Genomic DNA, 17,342 nt, shown 5'->3' with positions numbered 1-17,342 from the left:
CAAGAACCATCTGGATGCAATCCTGTGCTTCAGTGGAGGGGTTGGACCACATGACCCACTGTAGTCCCTTCCAACCTGACCCATTTTCTGATTCTGTGATTGTACAGGCCACTTCCTCTCTTAGGAGGGCAAGGTGAAAATTTGGTGCTCCTTGTTGTTGTTGAGGGAAGATGAGTAGTGTTTGTCGGTATGCCACAGGTCAGGTCAACATAAGGATAACTCAGCTAATTTTCACTAACATTAAGAAATTTGACAATAGAGGCATCATTATTTATTATGTTCTTCTAAGGCTGGAATCAGTAGCTGGGAGAAAATCTCATGGATTTATTTGTGTCAAGGACCATGAATTCTGCCATAGAGCTATGTTGCATGATACATACTGGCCAGGAAACAACTGTAATTACGTTATTTTGAGTAGCAATTGATTTGCATGTCTCAGCTTCAGCTCTCAGCAGGTGTGGATAGTGTGTTTTATCATAATCATTACAGATTGTTGAGCCTTTTTTTTAAACATTTTTAAAACCATTTCAGAAATGCCTCATGCTACAGGGGAAAGACAAACATAGATGTGTGATTTCATCATATGTGTCCCTACATTTTAGTAAAAAAAAACAAATACAACCACCAAACAGAAAAAATCTCAAACCAACCATATAACCTGGTATAAAAATACAGGATGTCAACTGTGCTCAGCAGTAACCAGATGAGTAGTCCTCCATCAAACAGAGAAACTGAAATAGCAAGTTCTTCAAGTCATCTCTCGGGAGACATTTTCCCAGGCTCTCCATCCTGCTCAGTCAATAACACTGAAGTCCAAACATGTTGGGGACAAAATTTCTTTCTGTCAAGTAAAATAAAAATAAGTACTCCCCTTACTTTTGGTGGGACAGAAGAGAGGAAGATGAAGCGTGAATTCCCCAGTGAATTCAGAAGGTTAGTCTGTAAGTGTAAATTGTACGTGCTCTAAATGGATGTGCTGTGTTATAGTTCATGCAGGAACTGAAGTTACCTTGAAAAGACTGACATGTTGGACTGCTGAGAATCTGAGAGTGTTTGGACTGCAAAGAACAGTGATAGGTTTAAGTTTTAAAGTAAGGGTCATCCACCTTCTCCCAGGTTCAGATATCCTCCCAGCTGTGTTTCTCCAAAAATATAGCCTAATATAACTAGAAACTTTAAAATGAATAGAGAACTACAGAAATTCTCTTTCACTTTCCTTTTTTAATGGTCACCTTGTGGGAAAGTGCTGATGTAGGGAATGTCCTCTGCACCCGTTAATTTACAACAGAGCCAACAACATGAAAATGAAATGAGGGTTTTGCTAGCAATTCTGAGAAATGCTGATTGCTGTCTGTAATTTAACTTTTCGTTCCCCGGGAAGAAACTAATTGCACAAAAAGGGAGTGGAGGAAGTGCATAGGTCAGAGGACTGACAAAATCTATAGAAATAATATTTTTGACCCCTGTTAGAGAAAAAACATTCTGTTATTAGGACTTGATATAGGCACTAAACTATCAAAACACAGGCAGGCTTAGAGGTACAGTGGGCAGAAACGTAAGTGTCCAGTAACTTTTGCTGTGGAAAAGTTAGAGGGGGAATTCAGAGGATCTAAAATCTGGGCTTTGGGGCCTCACAAGAATACTTAAATACTTAAACTCACCTTGTGGATCCAGCTTGTTAAAGGTTTGAATACTTTTGAGTACAGTCAGTTTCATTTTTATCTTTCATTGCATCTGGTAGGCTGTTATGAGAACCAAGTGGTTATGCTGGGCAAAACAAAAAGATTCCCCTTCGTGTTTGTTCCTTCTTGCCCCTCTTCCTCTGTTTCACCGTTTCTTAGCAATACACTTCTCTGATTTGCAAGTGTTCAACTTAGAGATATTTGTACATATGTGTGTTTGTGCTTTACTACACTACTCCGTAGCATTTGAATTACTTTATGGAACTAGGAGTTTAAAGGTTACAAGATAAGCAAGTGTTACTGTAGGGTGCTATTTCTTGAAAAGGGATAAGGTCTTGAGACTGGGAGAAAGTACATGAGATTTTAAAGCAGGTGAACGTATCACTGATCAATAGCAAAGGTCAGCAGTGGAGAATGGAGCCCTCATTTTAGATTTCAGTTCTTTTACTTTGAGACATAGAGCTCAGAGCTAGAGTCACTGAAATCTTAATTCTTCTGAGGAACTCAAGTGCTGTACTACCCACACAAATTAATGATCTCATTTGTCTCCCCAACCATAAAGCAGAAATAATAGTATTTTTTCACTCATTACTGATGTTGTGTGGCTAGTTGGCAGAGTTTGTATACTTTTTGAGGAGGAATGTAATACCATTCTGTAGATAGAAAGGAAACTTTCTAGGCTTCCCCTTACTGTGATTTTTCTGTTGTGTTTATCTTGTACTTCCAAAACAGCGTAGATAGATTTAATTAAAATGAGTATCATAGCAAGGTTGGGTGTTGATTTGAATATCAGCTAGTCCCGGTTAATTGATAAATTACATTCAACAAAACAAGAATCAAAAGCAGTGATGATTAAAATTAAAATTGTCGTGCAAACAGAAATTAAAACTAATTTGACTATTTGTAATTGCTTTAGGAGAAATGAAGAGAAAATGGGAAGAAAGACTGAAGAAAGTGGAAGAACGAGCATCCTACTATGAAAGAAACCCTCTTCCTACAGTTTATAGACCAAGACTGTCCAAACCCTTTCAGCCATCTTCTGTTTGGAAAATATTTTCTCGACAGGCTGAAGCTTTTAATTATGTAAAAATCTGCAAAGAGGTATATTATGTGTTAGGTGAACTACTATATATGTACTTTCAAGGTTGAACATCACTTAAAATCTTGGTTGACAGTGAAGTCTTTATCAGATTGCAAGATCTTTTTTTTTCTTCCCAATCCTGAAACAGCAAGTTTAGGGTTTTTTGTCTTTGTAGGAGATCATGTTGCACTGGAGGTATCTCTAAAAAGTACTAGCTCTAATTCTACCATACACATATCACATTGATATGTGATGTTAACATCTAACAGTAAAGTGCTTTTTGGTAACATTGTAGTGCTAGGTTTCTTCCTTCTGAAGATAAGCAAGCTGCCAGGGTTGGCAGGAGAAAGGGAAGGTAGTGAGAACTGAGCAGGAAGAAAGAGAAGGAAGAAAAAGAGAGAAACAGGAGACAGAGACAAAATAAAAACAATACAACTCTCCAGTGGCATCAGAGTAGCAAGTTCAGATGATAAGAAGTGTTGAACCAAACAAATATTATGCAAAAGTATCCTCTACTTTCAGTTTAATACTTTTCAAATTGATTGCTCTTTTTAAAGAAAGAACCGTGTTTTTCTCCACGCTGTTTTAGGTGTTTAAGTAATCTTGGCAATCTGTTTTCCAAAATGCACTCTCGCTGGCTTGGCAGTACTTTTTTGGGGGTTTTCTTCTCAGATTTCTCTTTTTTAATTTAAATAACATAATGTCTGAAAAATATTTGCCATGAAGCCATATGCTGCCATCATGTCCATGAGGCCGATCCTTTGAGAACATTGTTCCTCCTCCTGTCAGATGCACTTGCTGCTTACCAGAAAAAAGAAGACTTTACAGAGAAAGCAGAGGTTATGTTCATGCACAGCAAAGAAATGCTTAAAGTTTCACCTTTGTAACTTATATCAGAATGATGTTCTACATTAAAACCCGGTGCTACTTAGCTTGAAAAAGCATAAGTGATCTGCTTATAGTTCTCTAGTCTTTACTAGCCTTTGATTAATGTCAAATAGGAAGATTTTAAATGGTTCTATGCATGAAACTAAACCAAAAAACCTTCAATGTTTTTATTTAAAAAGGATGTTCATGTATTTGCTTTGGAAAAGAACACACAGAGTGGACAGAGGTTTTACCTTGTGACAACATATAAAGAGCTTTGGTTTTATTACACGTGAGTATGGGAAAAGGTGCCGCTGTATGTTGCTAAAAGATAGTAGTGTACTGGATATCCTGTTACCTAGTAAGAGGTATGACTGGATAGCCATCCCCAGGAGCTGCCTGCTGCTCTGACTAGGACAGACCTGTAATGAGTTGCCTGAGGTTTCATCTTGGCCGTGGGAAAAATGATGTGGTTCCAAGTATTGACAATTTGATCATGTACTGAACTTTTTTCCCCATTTGGCTGTTTTACAATAAGACATCTTGTTATGAAGTAAAAGAAATCTGAGTCAATTTTTATATGAAAAGCCTGATTTTTTTTCTCAAATTGAAAATGAGATTATTTTTTAATTTAGTTAGACAAACTCTGTATAATCTCATTGTTCGTGTTTAAGACATATGTGTGATAACTTCATTTTTTTGCTGTAGTTTTCATAGTTCCTTAAATGCTCAACAACCTACAGTGTGCATTGTAAGACTTGTGGGGACATGGGGAGAGGAATATTTTACAAAATTAAATTCTAGGCCAGACAAATAATCTTTGTTGATATTTGATGCTGAAGTTAGTTACAAATTTTTTCAAAGCACTAAAAAAAAATATTTAGGACTTGTAGGATTCTTGTTTGCAACTGAAAAGCATGTATAATGTTTATTGTGAGAGGTTGTGATTTGTTTTTGTTTTTCCTTAGCAAAGGTTACAAAACAAGTCTTATGCATTGCTATGAAGTAATTCCTGAAAAAGATGCTTGCAAACTTTATTTTGATTTGGAGTTCTACAAACCAGCAAATCCTGGTGCAGATGGCAAGAGTATGGTTGCAAAGCTAATTGAGGTAAACTGGATCAAAGTCGTGTTGTAGATTAATATGAATTTCTTGTTGATTTAATATGAAACAAAAGGATTTACCACTTTATCTTGATTATGCTATAGGAAAATGAAAAAAAAATCATAGACTTAGTGGTTATTTTTAATTAAGTAAAAATACTGTTTTAATTAGAGCAAAGGTTCTCTTCTTTAAGTGAAAGGAAAAAATAAAGAATGATGGCTGTTGGAATGTTTGTATTCACTGTAGGTTTACTACTGATAAGTTTACTTTTGGAGATTGTTTTATGTCCTATGCCACCTCAAAGCTGTAAAACTGAAGGAATGTTTAGGGATTCTTTAAAGTAGCATCAATAAAAGTTCCACTCAGATATTCCCAAATTCATTCCCTTTGCCAAATGGTTGTATATCAAGGTTTAAATAAATCCCTTCTGATTTTAAGGTTCTTTAGACAACAGTTCATTATAGTTGAGTTAAATGATGATGTGGAGAACATCATGTGACTGCACTTATCAATTTGGTGCCTAAATTTGAATATCTTTGCTAATTATCAATTGTGTTTCACTTTATTGCAAATTTGGTTGGAAAATTAAGTCCTCTGCAAGTTCAATATGACAGAGGTGGAAAATACAGCAGGTTTTTAGAAGAATATCTTCTAATAAAATCTCTTAGTAAGTGGACATTTATTTGTGAGACTTCTGTCACCTACTTTTGTACCTGTTACAAATATTGTCATTGTGGGTGTGAACTACTTTGTGGTGGAAAAAAACCCTAGATGATAAAGCCACTAAATCAGACTTTGACCTGAAAAACTGAAAGTCTGCTCAGGTTATCAGTGGTAGTATAGTTAGTGACTTGCACATTTAATTAAACATGGTCTATGTCAAATTTGGTTAAAACTTGATATGAGTTAGTTTGAATTAACTTAATTGTATACTTAAAATGAGAAAAAAATCCCAAAAAGAAACCTTGAGAAAATGTAGAATCTGCATTTTTGTTAGGTTTTATAGATACCACTACTAAAAATGCTAGAGAAAATAACGTAATTAATGTTTATGATTTCAGCTTGTCAGCCAAAAATTAAAAGAACTTTATGATGTAAATTGTTCAACTAAAGATGTCTTGAATTTAGATTCCAGTACTGATGAAAAATTTAGTCGGCACTTAATATTTCTACCCCAAAAGACTGTATTTAAGGATAATGTTCATGTTGGTAAGTGTGTTCTTTTCTCTTACACCTAGAAATAAAAGATGAAGTTTTGTCTTCGTACAACAGTGCCATCTCACATTTGAATATTTATTTTAATGGAATTATATGTGGAAACAAATATGTAATCCCAGCAGAAATTACTATCAGTTTCATCAAGCCTCATTTTTTCTCATCTTCTACTTCCTTTTCCCATAATTAGCATGTTTCTTTTATTTATAAAAGTATGGACAAGACTGACTTCTATGAAACTGGCAAGTCTATGACTCCTTAATTTGCAGGTTAATGTCAGTCTTAACAATTAAAGCTCCTGTTATTTGCTCTAAATACAGTTCATTTGTGCTCAGCATAGGGTCAGGAAGGCAGGACAAAGATGATTTCAAGCCAGCTGTGTATAAGCGTGATTAAGAGGAAGCTGAAAGCAATTTTAATTGTTGATGTAAGTTTGTATTTCTTGGGATATGGCAACTCTCAACACAAAGAGTTGCCAGTTCAGGATTGTCATGACTCCATTTTTAAAATAAGTAGAATAATACCTCCTCACTTAACAGAAGTATTTTGAATATACTTTTAAAATACTGCCTGTGAAGCACTGAAGTGCTAGTGGTGAACAGTAAGAAAAGCTAATGTTGAAATTCATAATTTCTTTTTCTTGTATGTATATTCTCTGTAGTGTGCAGTAAAGCAGTCTTATAGACATAATTTGACCAATGAGGGCACAGTAGAATATCAGCTAAATTTTGTCTGAGTGGAGCAGGAACTCATGGAAAACAGCTTGCTGAGTGGTGGAATTAAAGTCTGTATCAACCTACAAATGCAGAACTCTGGGTTAATTAACATTGCACCTGCAACCTTGATTTTGTAATATCTTAATATTTGAGTGTTTATTTTTGTAACCTTTGTTCCTTATTGTGTTTTTTTTCAAATAAACAAAAAAGATGAGGGAAAATAAGCAGAAATGCTGTTATACAGAGATTAGTATCTCAGGGGTTATTAGAAGGGATGAAATTTAGATTTGTGACATTTAGCTCTACTGTTTGTGTTCAGGAAGAAATGTGACAACAGCAGTAGGATTACAAGAAATTATGTGCATTGTTACTGGGTTTCCCCCAGCAGTAGAATAGGAAGAGTTCAGGGTGTTTGGTTCAAAATTTTGATCCCACTCAGTTTCCCACTTTTATTCTGCTGTCTACTTGTCACAATCTGTCTGTCTTCATGCCCAGTCCTCCCTTTCTCACCCTTACCTCTTTTTCTAGCTCTGCACCCTCCTTCATTCCAGTCTTGAGTAAAGTTTATACAGTATTTCTTATTTTTTTAATACCTCCTGTGTTTTTAAGTAGATTCTTACTAGGCTCTGTATGACCTAGCAGAGTCTTGTAGAGAGTACAGGAAAGATGATCTCTTTGCTTTTAGTCCTTAATGACTGCACGGCGATACTGTTATTAATGACAAAGTGCTGGACTTCTGTCTAGCCCAGTACAGCATTAGAGAAAATCTTATTTTCCTTTTGAATTTGTCTAGTTATTTCATGGGGACAACACATGTACTCCTGGATTGAAGTGTTAGCGGGTTGACATGTTTTGTGTTGCTCTGAGGAGTCATTTATGGAAGGTCTTGTCAACATGAACATCTGGAGGAATAGAGCAAACTGTAAGGACAGGATGGATATTGTAAGCCCGCATTTACATATAAGTTTTTTTCCCAAGTATTTTTAGTGTAAAGCATTTGGTCCATGGCCTAAGCACCACTTCAGGCCAAAATTCAGGTCCTAACTCTAACACAAAGAGGACAGAGTATTACCAGAACAGAGGATTTTTTTTCCAGCTTTTTTTAACATTAAAAACCCCCAGTTTCTCATTCTTAGGAGTAGTGGAATCTGTGTCCCTAAATCTTTTGAGGAGTAGCTTGAGGAAAGCCGAGCAGATTGTCTTGGTTATAAGCAAATGCTGCCTGTACTATTGGCTGCCAAATCTAAGTGTGACACAGAGCAGTAATTTCTTACTTGACACCGTGGTAGCAGTTACAAACCATGAAGACTTAAATGAGAGTACTGCAATTTTTAGTTCAGAAGTATGGCCTTTTAACTTCTCTGCCAGTATAAACACCTAAGTAATACATGGATGATAAATAATATGGTATGACAGCAATTTTAGCCTCTGATCTTGATAGCTAAATTACATTAGTCAGTTCTTTCAGTAGAAGCTTGAATTGTTTATTCTGGCCCATTGGTTTAAATGTTCTGTGTCTCCAGTGTGACGTGAATTTGACCTGTTTACAAACTGCCAGACTTAAAAATACATTTCTAGGTTGTGTATTCATATTCCATCTTTGCCTTTACAACAAGATATTGAAGTCACAGTAAAAATCAAATTTTTATAACTGTAAATGCCAGTGTTAAATTCATGCATGTTACCAATAATATTATACTCGAGACTTTTCATTAGTGGATGTTGGTAACCTGCTTAACAAACTTGTGCTAAGGTGTATTAGATTTGTACTTTGTGCAAAGTACTCTGCTGTAGTAAAGAAGTAAAAATGCAGATAACTACATAAAGTAATTTCCCAAAACCTATATGAAAAAAAATTATTTTTGATGTGATGGAAAGATTTTGTCTAATATTAAACTTGAAGGGATTAATATATTTTTCAAACATATGCAAGTGATGGCTTTTTTTGTATTCAGCGCTGTGGTGTTCTGCCTCATACAAAACGTTCTTTAAGATGAGTTAGTGGTATTTATGTGGGATAAACTAGAATACGAAGTATCACATCTTGGATGATATTGTATCATAAGCATTTTATGTCAGGAGTCATGCACAAAGTGCATGGGCCTAAAATTAAATATGATTTAAAACTTCTAGTATATAATATTGGGAATTAGTTACTAGCTAGAATTAAAATACAGGGGCTGAGTTCATAGCTCTCGTAAGAGAGAGATCATGTAATGTCCACAGGAAAGCTGTGGCGATCAATGAATTTGCATTGATCAACTCAGATGACAGATCCCACATACAAAAAATACATTCAAGGATCAAAAGTATGAAATGTACGCTTTGTTTCCCACATCTGACCAGTTAGAAGACATTGGAAGAGAGAAAACAAAGGCATGTGTGAATGATAAAGAAATAAGTCCCAAAATAATCTTTCACTAACAGAACCCTTGCTATTCTGACACCAGAGTGATTGTTACTCAGTTACAGACACAAAAAAGTGAAGTGGTCAACCAGGACTTCTACAGGTACTCTAACTTTTATCATAATTGAAATAAACTTCAGTTCTGAAATAGGTCCATTTTCTCCCTGAACTGAAGATCCAAGTAACTATTGTTATAAAACTAAGAATTTCTCTGTGCGTATTTGGACACACAGGGTTAAAACACTGTCTGTGACTGTGACTCATTTGTGTGCCTCAGTAGTCCTGTAATGAATAATGAGGATAATGATGATGTTGATGCTTGATATGCTGAGTCACTCTGTTGATATGTAGCATAGGAGGACTTATATTTCATATTCTTTCATGTTCCCCACTGAAGGCTCATCCAACAACTGCAGAATTCTCCTTCCCAGTATTCCTTTGACTTCACAGTTTTTTTCCCACATGTGTATTTATTCTGTTCTCCGCTTTCTTCCTGGAAATATTATGGCCATGGTTTTTATTTGTTTGTCTTTAGTTACCATCTAGCAGAGCCTGGAGGTACAGTGGATTTGAATTACAGTAGTGGGAGTTTGAAAAGTCATTACAAAATACTTTTGTAAAAATAATTTGTTGTTTGAGTATCTTTTGATCACACTATGAAACTGCAACTAAACATTTTCAGTCATTCTGGAAATTATATTAGGGAAAGCAGCAGTGAGAGGGACAATCACAAGCTTTTCAGAATCCTAAATCTGAGCTTGTTTGTGTCTTTGGGTTTTTTAAGAAGCTTAATACAAATTCTTGCCAAGCATTGGTTTCTCATTATTGGCCAGAACCATTTTGTACAGTGGGCTGACCAAAAGGTTTTTTTAAAAATGCAGGAGGGCTAAAAAGACTCCAAACTCCAACCACTTCCATCTTGGCTATTTTAAAAAATGTTTGCACAGAAACTCTTTCTTTCCTGACCCATAAACGACGTTATCTGCTTTTGGCCTTTTTTGTTTGTTTTTAAGGTAACTTTGTGAGAACCATTTTGCAGCCTGCCATAAGATTAATGGAGAGTAAGGCTGCTGCTGCTGTGATTCCAGAAGAAGAAGCAGGACGTGTTTTCCAGTCTTCTGCAGAAGCAGTTGGATTAGATGGTTCTCTTAGAAACCTCACAGCTGTCGAAGATGCTTCCAAAGGCTGGCCAGCCATTGCTCACAAAACAAAGGATATGGAAATGTCACACCAGGGAGAAAATTTGGATTTTTCTTTTCTAATAGTAAATGATACAAAAGGCAACAAGCAACTTTTTGTGGATCTAGGTAAATATAAGTGCTTTTAAACTTCTTTGGGATGCAACAAAGTTAAGAAATTAGATGTTTCTTAATCTTCTATTACAGACAGTAAGAACAGTGGTGTTCTTACTGTTGTCCCTATGGTCAGAATTTAAATGAAATACAATACATGCTGAAACTGTGATCGTAAGTGCTATCCTTTAAAGGAACCTTAGATTCTTGGTCCATGGAACTTCTTATATTACTACATTTAATTATTTTTTTCTGAAATTTGAAGAAATTCTTGCCATGCAAGACTAATAATTTTTTTTCATCTAATACTTAGTGCTCCCATTTGAATTAAAAGAGAATAGCATATATTGCATTTTTTTGTTATTTCAGTTGAATTAGAAGCTGCTTAATTATGGAATCAGTCTTACAGGCGTGGCCTTCTGAATTGTTCTACGTGTATGAATTGAGCCTTCTTTCCCTGTTTGGAATGGCAGCTGTTAGGTTTGTGATGGAATAATAGAAATTTTGGGTTGGGCACTTCACGGCCCAGCTGGGCTTAGCCTGTTGAAGGTATTAAAATGTTACTAATCTCCAGGAGCGCAACACCCATAGTCAAACTAAAGTTTGAAAGTTCCACCCTTCTTCATTCCTGTATCTTTTTTCTGCTTTTTGCCTCATCTCAGTGAAATGAAAATAGCTCAGCACACTTTTGCACAGCAATGTGTTATGTACTTCAAGACTTTACTGTCTTTTTTTTCTCAGACTCCTGTGAAGAACCCCCATTCCTTCAGATTCTTCTCATGGAATTCAGGATCACTTTCATTGCAGGCCTCCTCAATATGTCTGATCTATTGAAATGTAATCCCAGAGTGGGCCCTACAGTAGGCTTGTCTAATTCAGAAGGATTACTTTCACATACTGTTCAAAATTCCTTCAAGCATATTCATACATGGAAATTAAATAAAACCATATTTTTTGACTGTGTCACCTTCTAAGAATTTGATGATAAATGTGCAGCTTTTTGTCCTCAGTTGTATTTCACAAAATTAATTTGAAATCATGGGTTTCTTATACTGAAGTGAAACTTTTAGCAATTAAAATGTCAGAATCATTAAGATGCCTGTGTAGGGCTGTTGAGTGTTTGTCTTAATTCTTCTATGACATAAAAATGTACATGCATTATGATCTTGCTTTGTTGCATTTCAGCTATGGGGTGTGAGCTGAAGTCAGTAATAGTATTTGTCCATTCATTAGACTCTTAGCTGGGTCTAAGGAAAATTGTTTAATTTACAAGTGCTAAGTACCCTAAATCCTAGCCAGCATTGTTATGTTACGAAATATTTGTTTTCCTGTAGGAGTTTATACAAAGAATAGAAACTTCCGGATGTATAAATCATCAAAAGCAGGAAAAAATGTGATTCTGAAGATAGCAGAGGATAATAAGTTTATCCCTAGCTGTGAAAAGGATGTTTCCTTGGAAGAAGCATATTTTCTTTCCTCCTTAATCTGCAACATTAGGTAATTATTTAATTCCAGTGGAATTTACAATATTTTTAAATACGTATTTTAATGATAATTCTCCCTCAGCAGTTACAAAAAGCTACTTCCAATGAGCAGTTATTCCATTAACATTCTTACAGTGTAATTTTGGAGTTCCTACTAGAATTTCTTGTTTTTGAAGAAAAAACAAGAACAAAACTCTTGAGAGTCTTGGTTTTTGGTTTGCTTTTTTTTTTGAACCTACCTCCAAGTGTTTAAAGGACACAGAACACGTGGTACAGCTCCTGAGTTGTGCCTCATTTCTCTGTACGCACTCAAAATGCCAAAACTTAACCATTATTAAGTTTGGTCAGATTCTGTATCTGAAAACAAAAATTACAGATTTCCAGTCAGTTAAATATGAAGAGTCTGAATATTTTCCAAAGTAGGATAAGAAATATCCTGTACGTGTTTACTTGCATACCAGATTCCCCATTTGGTACAAATACCTCCTTACGTTGGGTACTCGTATGTACAATAACCAAGTTTTCTGTAGCTAATCCAAACTTCTGATATATCATACACTGTACTAAGAAGATCCTAATCATTGCTGCAGCAGAAAGAGGGTTAAAATGGTGTAATATTTTTATTCAAAACATGGATTTGTTCTGACTTCAGGTTTTATATCCTGAAATATTCATTATCCTGAACTGATGCCAGCAACCCCGTAGCATAAATCATGTAGTGTATTCGGATCATAGGCATCAGCTGAGTCTGTCATAAATATGGCTGAGAAATTCTGCTGTGTTGAATTTAGACTTCTTTGATCATCTGGCTTCAGCTAGCAACATGGCAAAAAAACTAGTTCATTTTAAAGAGACAAAAAAAATTGAAACCTTTCAAAGGGTATATTTACATAAATACGCTGTAGGAGTGTGGACCAGCAGTCGTTAAATGGCTGGGTCCTGGGACTTCCACCAGGAACCAAATGTTGCTGCTGAGGAGGAGGAACCCCTGCCCTTGGTGCCAGTCAGGGAAACTGCCAAAGTGAGGAGAGTGCTCCAGGGACAGGGAATGGTGCACACTGAATCATGGGCTGGTTGAGGTTGGCAGGGACCTCTGGAGGTCTCCTGGCCACCCCCTTGTTCCAGCTGGGCTCCCTGGAGCCAGTGGCCCAGGGCTTTGTCATGTTATGTTATGCCATACTGTGGTAATTTATATGCTACTGTGTTATGCTGTAAGAAACACACATTTTCCTTTGTATTCTTTTCTTTCTTCAGAGTGAGTGATGACACAAAAGTTCTGTCATCTGGCTTTTCAGATGAGGAGAGAAAAATGTCTGCTTTTTTAAACAGTAAAACAACCAGAAGCAGCCAAGGTACCCCAAGCCTTATCTCCTGTATAGAAAAAAAAGTTCTCTTTAATTAGATGTACTGTGACTTGTACACCTGATAACCTCTAGGAGGGCTCTTCTTCAGCTACCCTTCTGCAGGAGGCAGAGTACATCTGTACTGAAGGATGCTCTGCAGCCCCTGACTGCCATTTACCTTCTCCTCTTGAGGGTGGGAGTAGCAGTTTAAAGATCTACAAGAAAGTAACATTGGATTTATCCCTGGTTTCACATTTGAGGGTGTGATGTGATTCATGTCCATTTTCTGTCTATATGTGTAATGTGTGATAATTACATGTTGCCATGGCAAAGCCACTAACAGTATGTATATGTGGCCTTTGTTTTAACAGATTCCATGGAAGGCTATCAGGGTTCACCATATCCAGAAATTGATAATTTTGTTCATTCTTTGGTTAATAAAGATGGGCTACAAGGAGGTAAAGAGACCACTTGATTATTCACAAATGAGTGTTCTGCATCCCTAGTTTTAAATAATTTAAAGAATTAATTTTTTTTCCCTCAGGGATACGGCAGTGGAATTACTTCTCTCTCAAAGAAATACTTGTATATGATATTTCTGGTTACCGCTGGTGTGAAAATATTGGAAGAGCTCACAAAAGTAACAACATAATGTGTGTTTTTTATTCAGTTTTAAACAGCTTTTTCTTATTCTCCTGCTCAACTGTTATTCTCTAAAAATGCTGAAAAATCTCTTATGGATAGAATTAGCACCTATTACAATTTCTGTTGTCTTGCTCTATGAGGATACAATGCTTCAATTAAAAAAAAAAAACACCAAACCCAAAAAAACCCAGACAAAACCAAACTTTTTCCCTCAAGTTTACTTTGTGATAACCAGGCTTGTATTTCTAACAGTTCTACAAAGTAGGTATTCATGATATTTAAAATATGTGCCTAAAGATGCTAACATAAAAGTCAGAATATGTTAAAGCTATTAAGCAGTACTATGCATTTATACTTTACAGCTAGGAAGCTGAAAAATCACAAAAAGAAAGCAGACCACTTTTAAATTAATTTACAGTGCACCTTAAATGATGTTATTATGTTATTAAAATGACTTTGTCATTTTAATAATTGAGAATTACCATTTTAGAAGGGTAATTCCTGCTGCCGCTTTAGTCAAGATGGGTTTTGCCAGTGACTCTGGAAGGAGTTGGACTTTGTGTAGTTTTAGCAAAATAAGTGATGGAAAATCAGGTTTTTTAGATTACATTAGAATTCCAGTATATCATTAGTAGAAATATTTTAACTTAAAAATAACTCTGTGTAACATTTAAAGTCACTGAAACATAAGGAGTAGGGTTTTGAGAAACAAGGATGCTCAAAAAAACCTACAGCCACTACACTAGATGGTGTTTCCCAAGCACATTGCTTGAAGTTTGGTGTTTGTAAAGCACAGCTGAAAAAGCTGGGTGATCTAATCAGTTGACAGGAAATAGTGATTTTATGTGGCTTTTATAGTGAAATTATCTGTAACAGCAGCAGCAACAAAATCTTATCTTACAGTTAAATCCCATATGCTAACCTTATTTTAATGACTGTCTTCCAAGCTTAATGTAATGAAGTTAACTAAATTTCACTTCCAGATGTTAGTCTAAAAAATTTATTTCTTTTAACTTATGAAGCTAGAAGTTTATCAGAAATTGTACAAAACATGTAATTAGTATGTCAGAGTATGAAAGCAATGTCCATAGTTGAGGATAAACAACACCTGTTCATTTAGTGTCAGAGTTTCCTACTGTATGAATTCATTTCATTTATTTACTGTTACTGAAAAAAACTAAATGATTTCATTCTTAGGATTCTGGTAGATCTGAAGAACGAAGTCTGGTATCAAAAGTGTCATGATCCTGTCTGCAGAGAACAAAACTTCAAATCACAAAGTATGTAGTCTGTGATCTCAAAGCAATTATACTTAATACTTTTTTGAATGTTAATTTTAATGCCATATATTTGATTTAGGTTTTCCATTACCACCTGGGATATGTCTCCCGTCTCTTTTCCAAGAGGTATGTTTTTGTCCTATCGATATGCTAAGGTTCTTGTGAGCCATTGTTGTCTCTGGAAATCACTGAACATGCCCACTGACAGAGTCTGTTGAGCTCCATGCACTAGTTACAGTGGTATAGAAGAGGTTCTGGTAGCACCATATACTCATTTTTAAGTTACTGGAATCACCTAACTTCACTTGGGACTAAAGACTTCCTTCTGTTTTGATCTGAACAGCAGTTCCCAGTGCATAAGCCACAGGGACACTGCAGGGTCAAGTAGAATGGAAAAACTGCCCGAGTTTGATTTCATGCTGGGCAAGCCAAAATGGAGCTGCTCCTGGAACACTTGTCAATCAGAGTCAAATGTAGGTCAGTGACCCTCATATTTGAAGTTCATTTATCTCCATTTTAGTGTATCAACACAGTTACCTTTCCCCTAAACTGGTAGAATATTTAAGCCAACCTAATACTGCACCTAGATTCTAAGGCCTGAACATACTAGTTTTTCCACTGCTTAGGCAATAAGAGTTGGCATTTTTGCAACTTTTAAATTTAACTTGACAGCTTTAAAGGTCATACTGCAGCATGGCACGTTAAGCTCTACTTAAGCTGAGCATCAACAGCTATTAGTACTATTTCATAGGAAGTGCAATTTATGTGCACTTTCAGATCCTGACAGTATCTTTAAACGGACCTTAAAATCAGTTTTAACCTTGCATTACTTTAAGAAGCTGTATACAACAGACTGCTTGTAGGTTGCTAGAAAAAAAGCAAATTTCTACTCCTATTGAAATAGACTTCCAGAGGTTAACATGGTTATAAATTAACATTCTGGAAAATCTGTCTTGCTGGCCAGCTTTCTGTAGTATCCATTATGTGTGACAGTACAAGTTTCAGACTTGCAGAGCAGTTAAAGGTATGAAGACCATTTTCATATGGAGTAAGTAGTACTCTTGTTTCTCAAAGGAAGAAGAGTATACACCAATGGATGAAAGGGGGAACACAGAAGAAAAGGTGAAACCACATTTTAATGCATCAGACTTGTCAGAAAGCTCAGGATCTCTGGCAAACAGCTTGTCTCAAGACTTCTTGTTGTCAGACAGTGAGTGGGAAAGTGCAAGCGACGATGCCTGTTTCCTGGAAGCTGCCGAAGATGTGGAACTCGCTGAAGCCGCAAATGATAGTCTGAATTATGCCATGGAAGAAATCCCGGATGAAGCTCTTTTGGAAGCTTTAAGGAAAGAAGATTCTTGCAATAAAGAAGGCAGCTAACCACTGGCTTGGCCAGCACACAGACTGCCAGCAGTGACACCTGCATGCTTTGTGCCTCTGGAAAGATACTGCGATGTAGTTCAAAAGCACTATTCCAGAGGTGTAGGACAAAGAGCAGATTAGCTGGATGATCTTGAACAGGCAGGAGGAGATCATGGAAGATTACGTCGAGTCTGAAGAGTGCTGGACTGAAACGCTCATCATGAATGCTGCTCCAAGCTTAGCACTTTTAATGCTCTCTGCTGTACAGTTTCTATTTTGCTAGTTTTATGTCCAAGTTTTATTGATAAACCAAGTTAAGCAGACTTCTTTAGTTCCAGAAATGGGATGAAATTATTTATTTAAAATACAAATTTAATAAAAAGATATCTGTGAATAGTTCAGCCAAAGTCTGTGTTCTCTTTAAAAGTGTATGTTGCTGTCAAGATCACATTACTTTAATAGCACAAGATTAAAACCCAACATTGTTCACAAGCACAGAAAAGTTTTATTACTTTAAGTGGGATTGCTATTTCAGTCATTTCACTGACACTGAGACTATTTGACAATAGAAAGATACATCTCGACAAGTCATTGACTTTTTAACATTGAAACAAAATAGAGCAACAGTGACTAATCACGCTTTAAACACTACCATTCTAATAACTGTTTTTAACAAATGTTAAAAAGTCTTAAAAAACACTTAGTCTTTCTTTGATAACCTCTCTCTTTGTACAGCCAGAGCCTCTTCCAGTTTCAAATTAATATTCTGAAAGTGTCTTTCTGCTCCTAGAATTCTCCGTGACTCCATCAGAAGAGCAGGGAGGCTGGAAGTTCCATACTGTTGATATGGAAATAAAATTACAA

At 36.0% G+C, this 17,342-nt stretch overlaps 2 protein-coding genes across 6 annotated transcripts in view; one reads left to right on the top strand and one right to left on the bottom strand.

Moving 5' to 3' along the window:
- The first annotated feature begins 676 nt into the window (after positions 1 to 676).
- PRIMPOL (primase and DNA directed polymerase) lies at positions 677 to 16,884 on the top strand. 5 transcript variants are annotated; one of them, XM_018070336.2, is made up of 13 exons: positions 677 to 933; positions 2,599 to 2,783; positions 3,831 to 3,922; positions 4,599 to 4,740; positions 5,796 to 5,943; positions 10,086 to 10,379; positions 11,699 to 11,861; positions 13,103 to 13,200; positions 13,563 to 13,649; positions 13,736 to 13,844; positions 15,034 to 15,116; positions 15,196 to 15,242; positions 16,195 to 16,447. In XM_018070336.2, exons 2-13 carry the CDS (start codon positions 2,604 to 2,606, stop codon positions 16,240 to 16,242), a joined length of 1,491 nt encoding a protein of 496 aa, XP_017925825.2. In that variant the 5' UTR covers positions 677 to 933; positions 2,599 to 2,603; the 3' UTR covers positions 16,243 to 16,447. The 5 variants fall into 5 exon arrangements, with proteins under 5 accessions (XP_017925825.2, XP_017925852.2, XP_017925818.2 ...); XM_018070329.2 differs by having other exon boundaries at positions 684 to 933; positions 16,191 to 16,884; XM_018070363.2 differs by lacking the exon at positions 15,196 to 15,242 and having other exon boundaries at positions 16,191 to 16,330.
- The window catches only part of CENPU (centromere protein U), a 14,409-nt gene continuing 13,414 nt past the window's right edge, over positions 16,348 to 17,342 (bottom strand). Inside the window, exon 11 of the mRNA XM_018070375.2 lies at positions 16,348 to 17,316. Coding sequence (XP_017925864.1) covers positions 17,179 to 17,316 — 138 coding nt within the window. The 3' untranslated portion in view covers positions 16,348 to 17,178. The remainder of the gene's footprint in view (positions 17,317 to 17,342) is intronic.

This window comes from Manacus vitellinus, unplaced genomic scaffold, assembly GCF_001715985.3.
Source record: "Manacus vitellinus isolate BGI_N305 unplaced genomic scaffold, ASM171598v3 scaffold_0_pilon, whole genome shotgun sequence".
Taxonomy (NCBI): Eukaryota; Metazoa; Chordata; class Aves; order Passeriformes; family Pipridae; genus Manacus; species Manacus vitellinus.
Note: the sequence above shows the minus strand (reverse complement) of the source record. Positions and strands in the feature narration are given on the sequence as shown.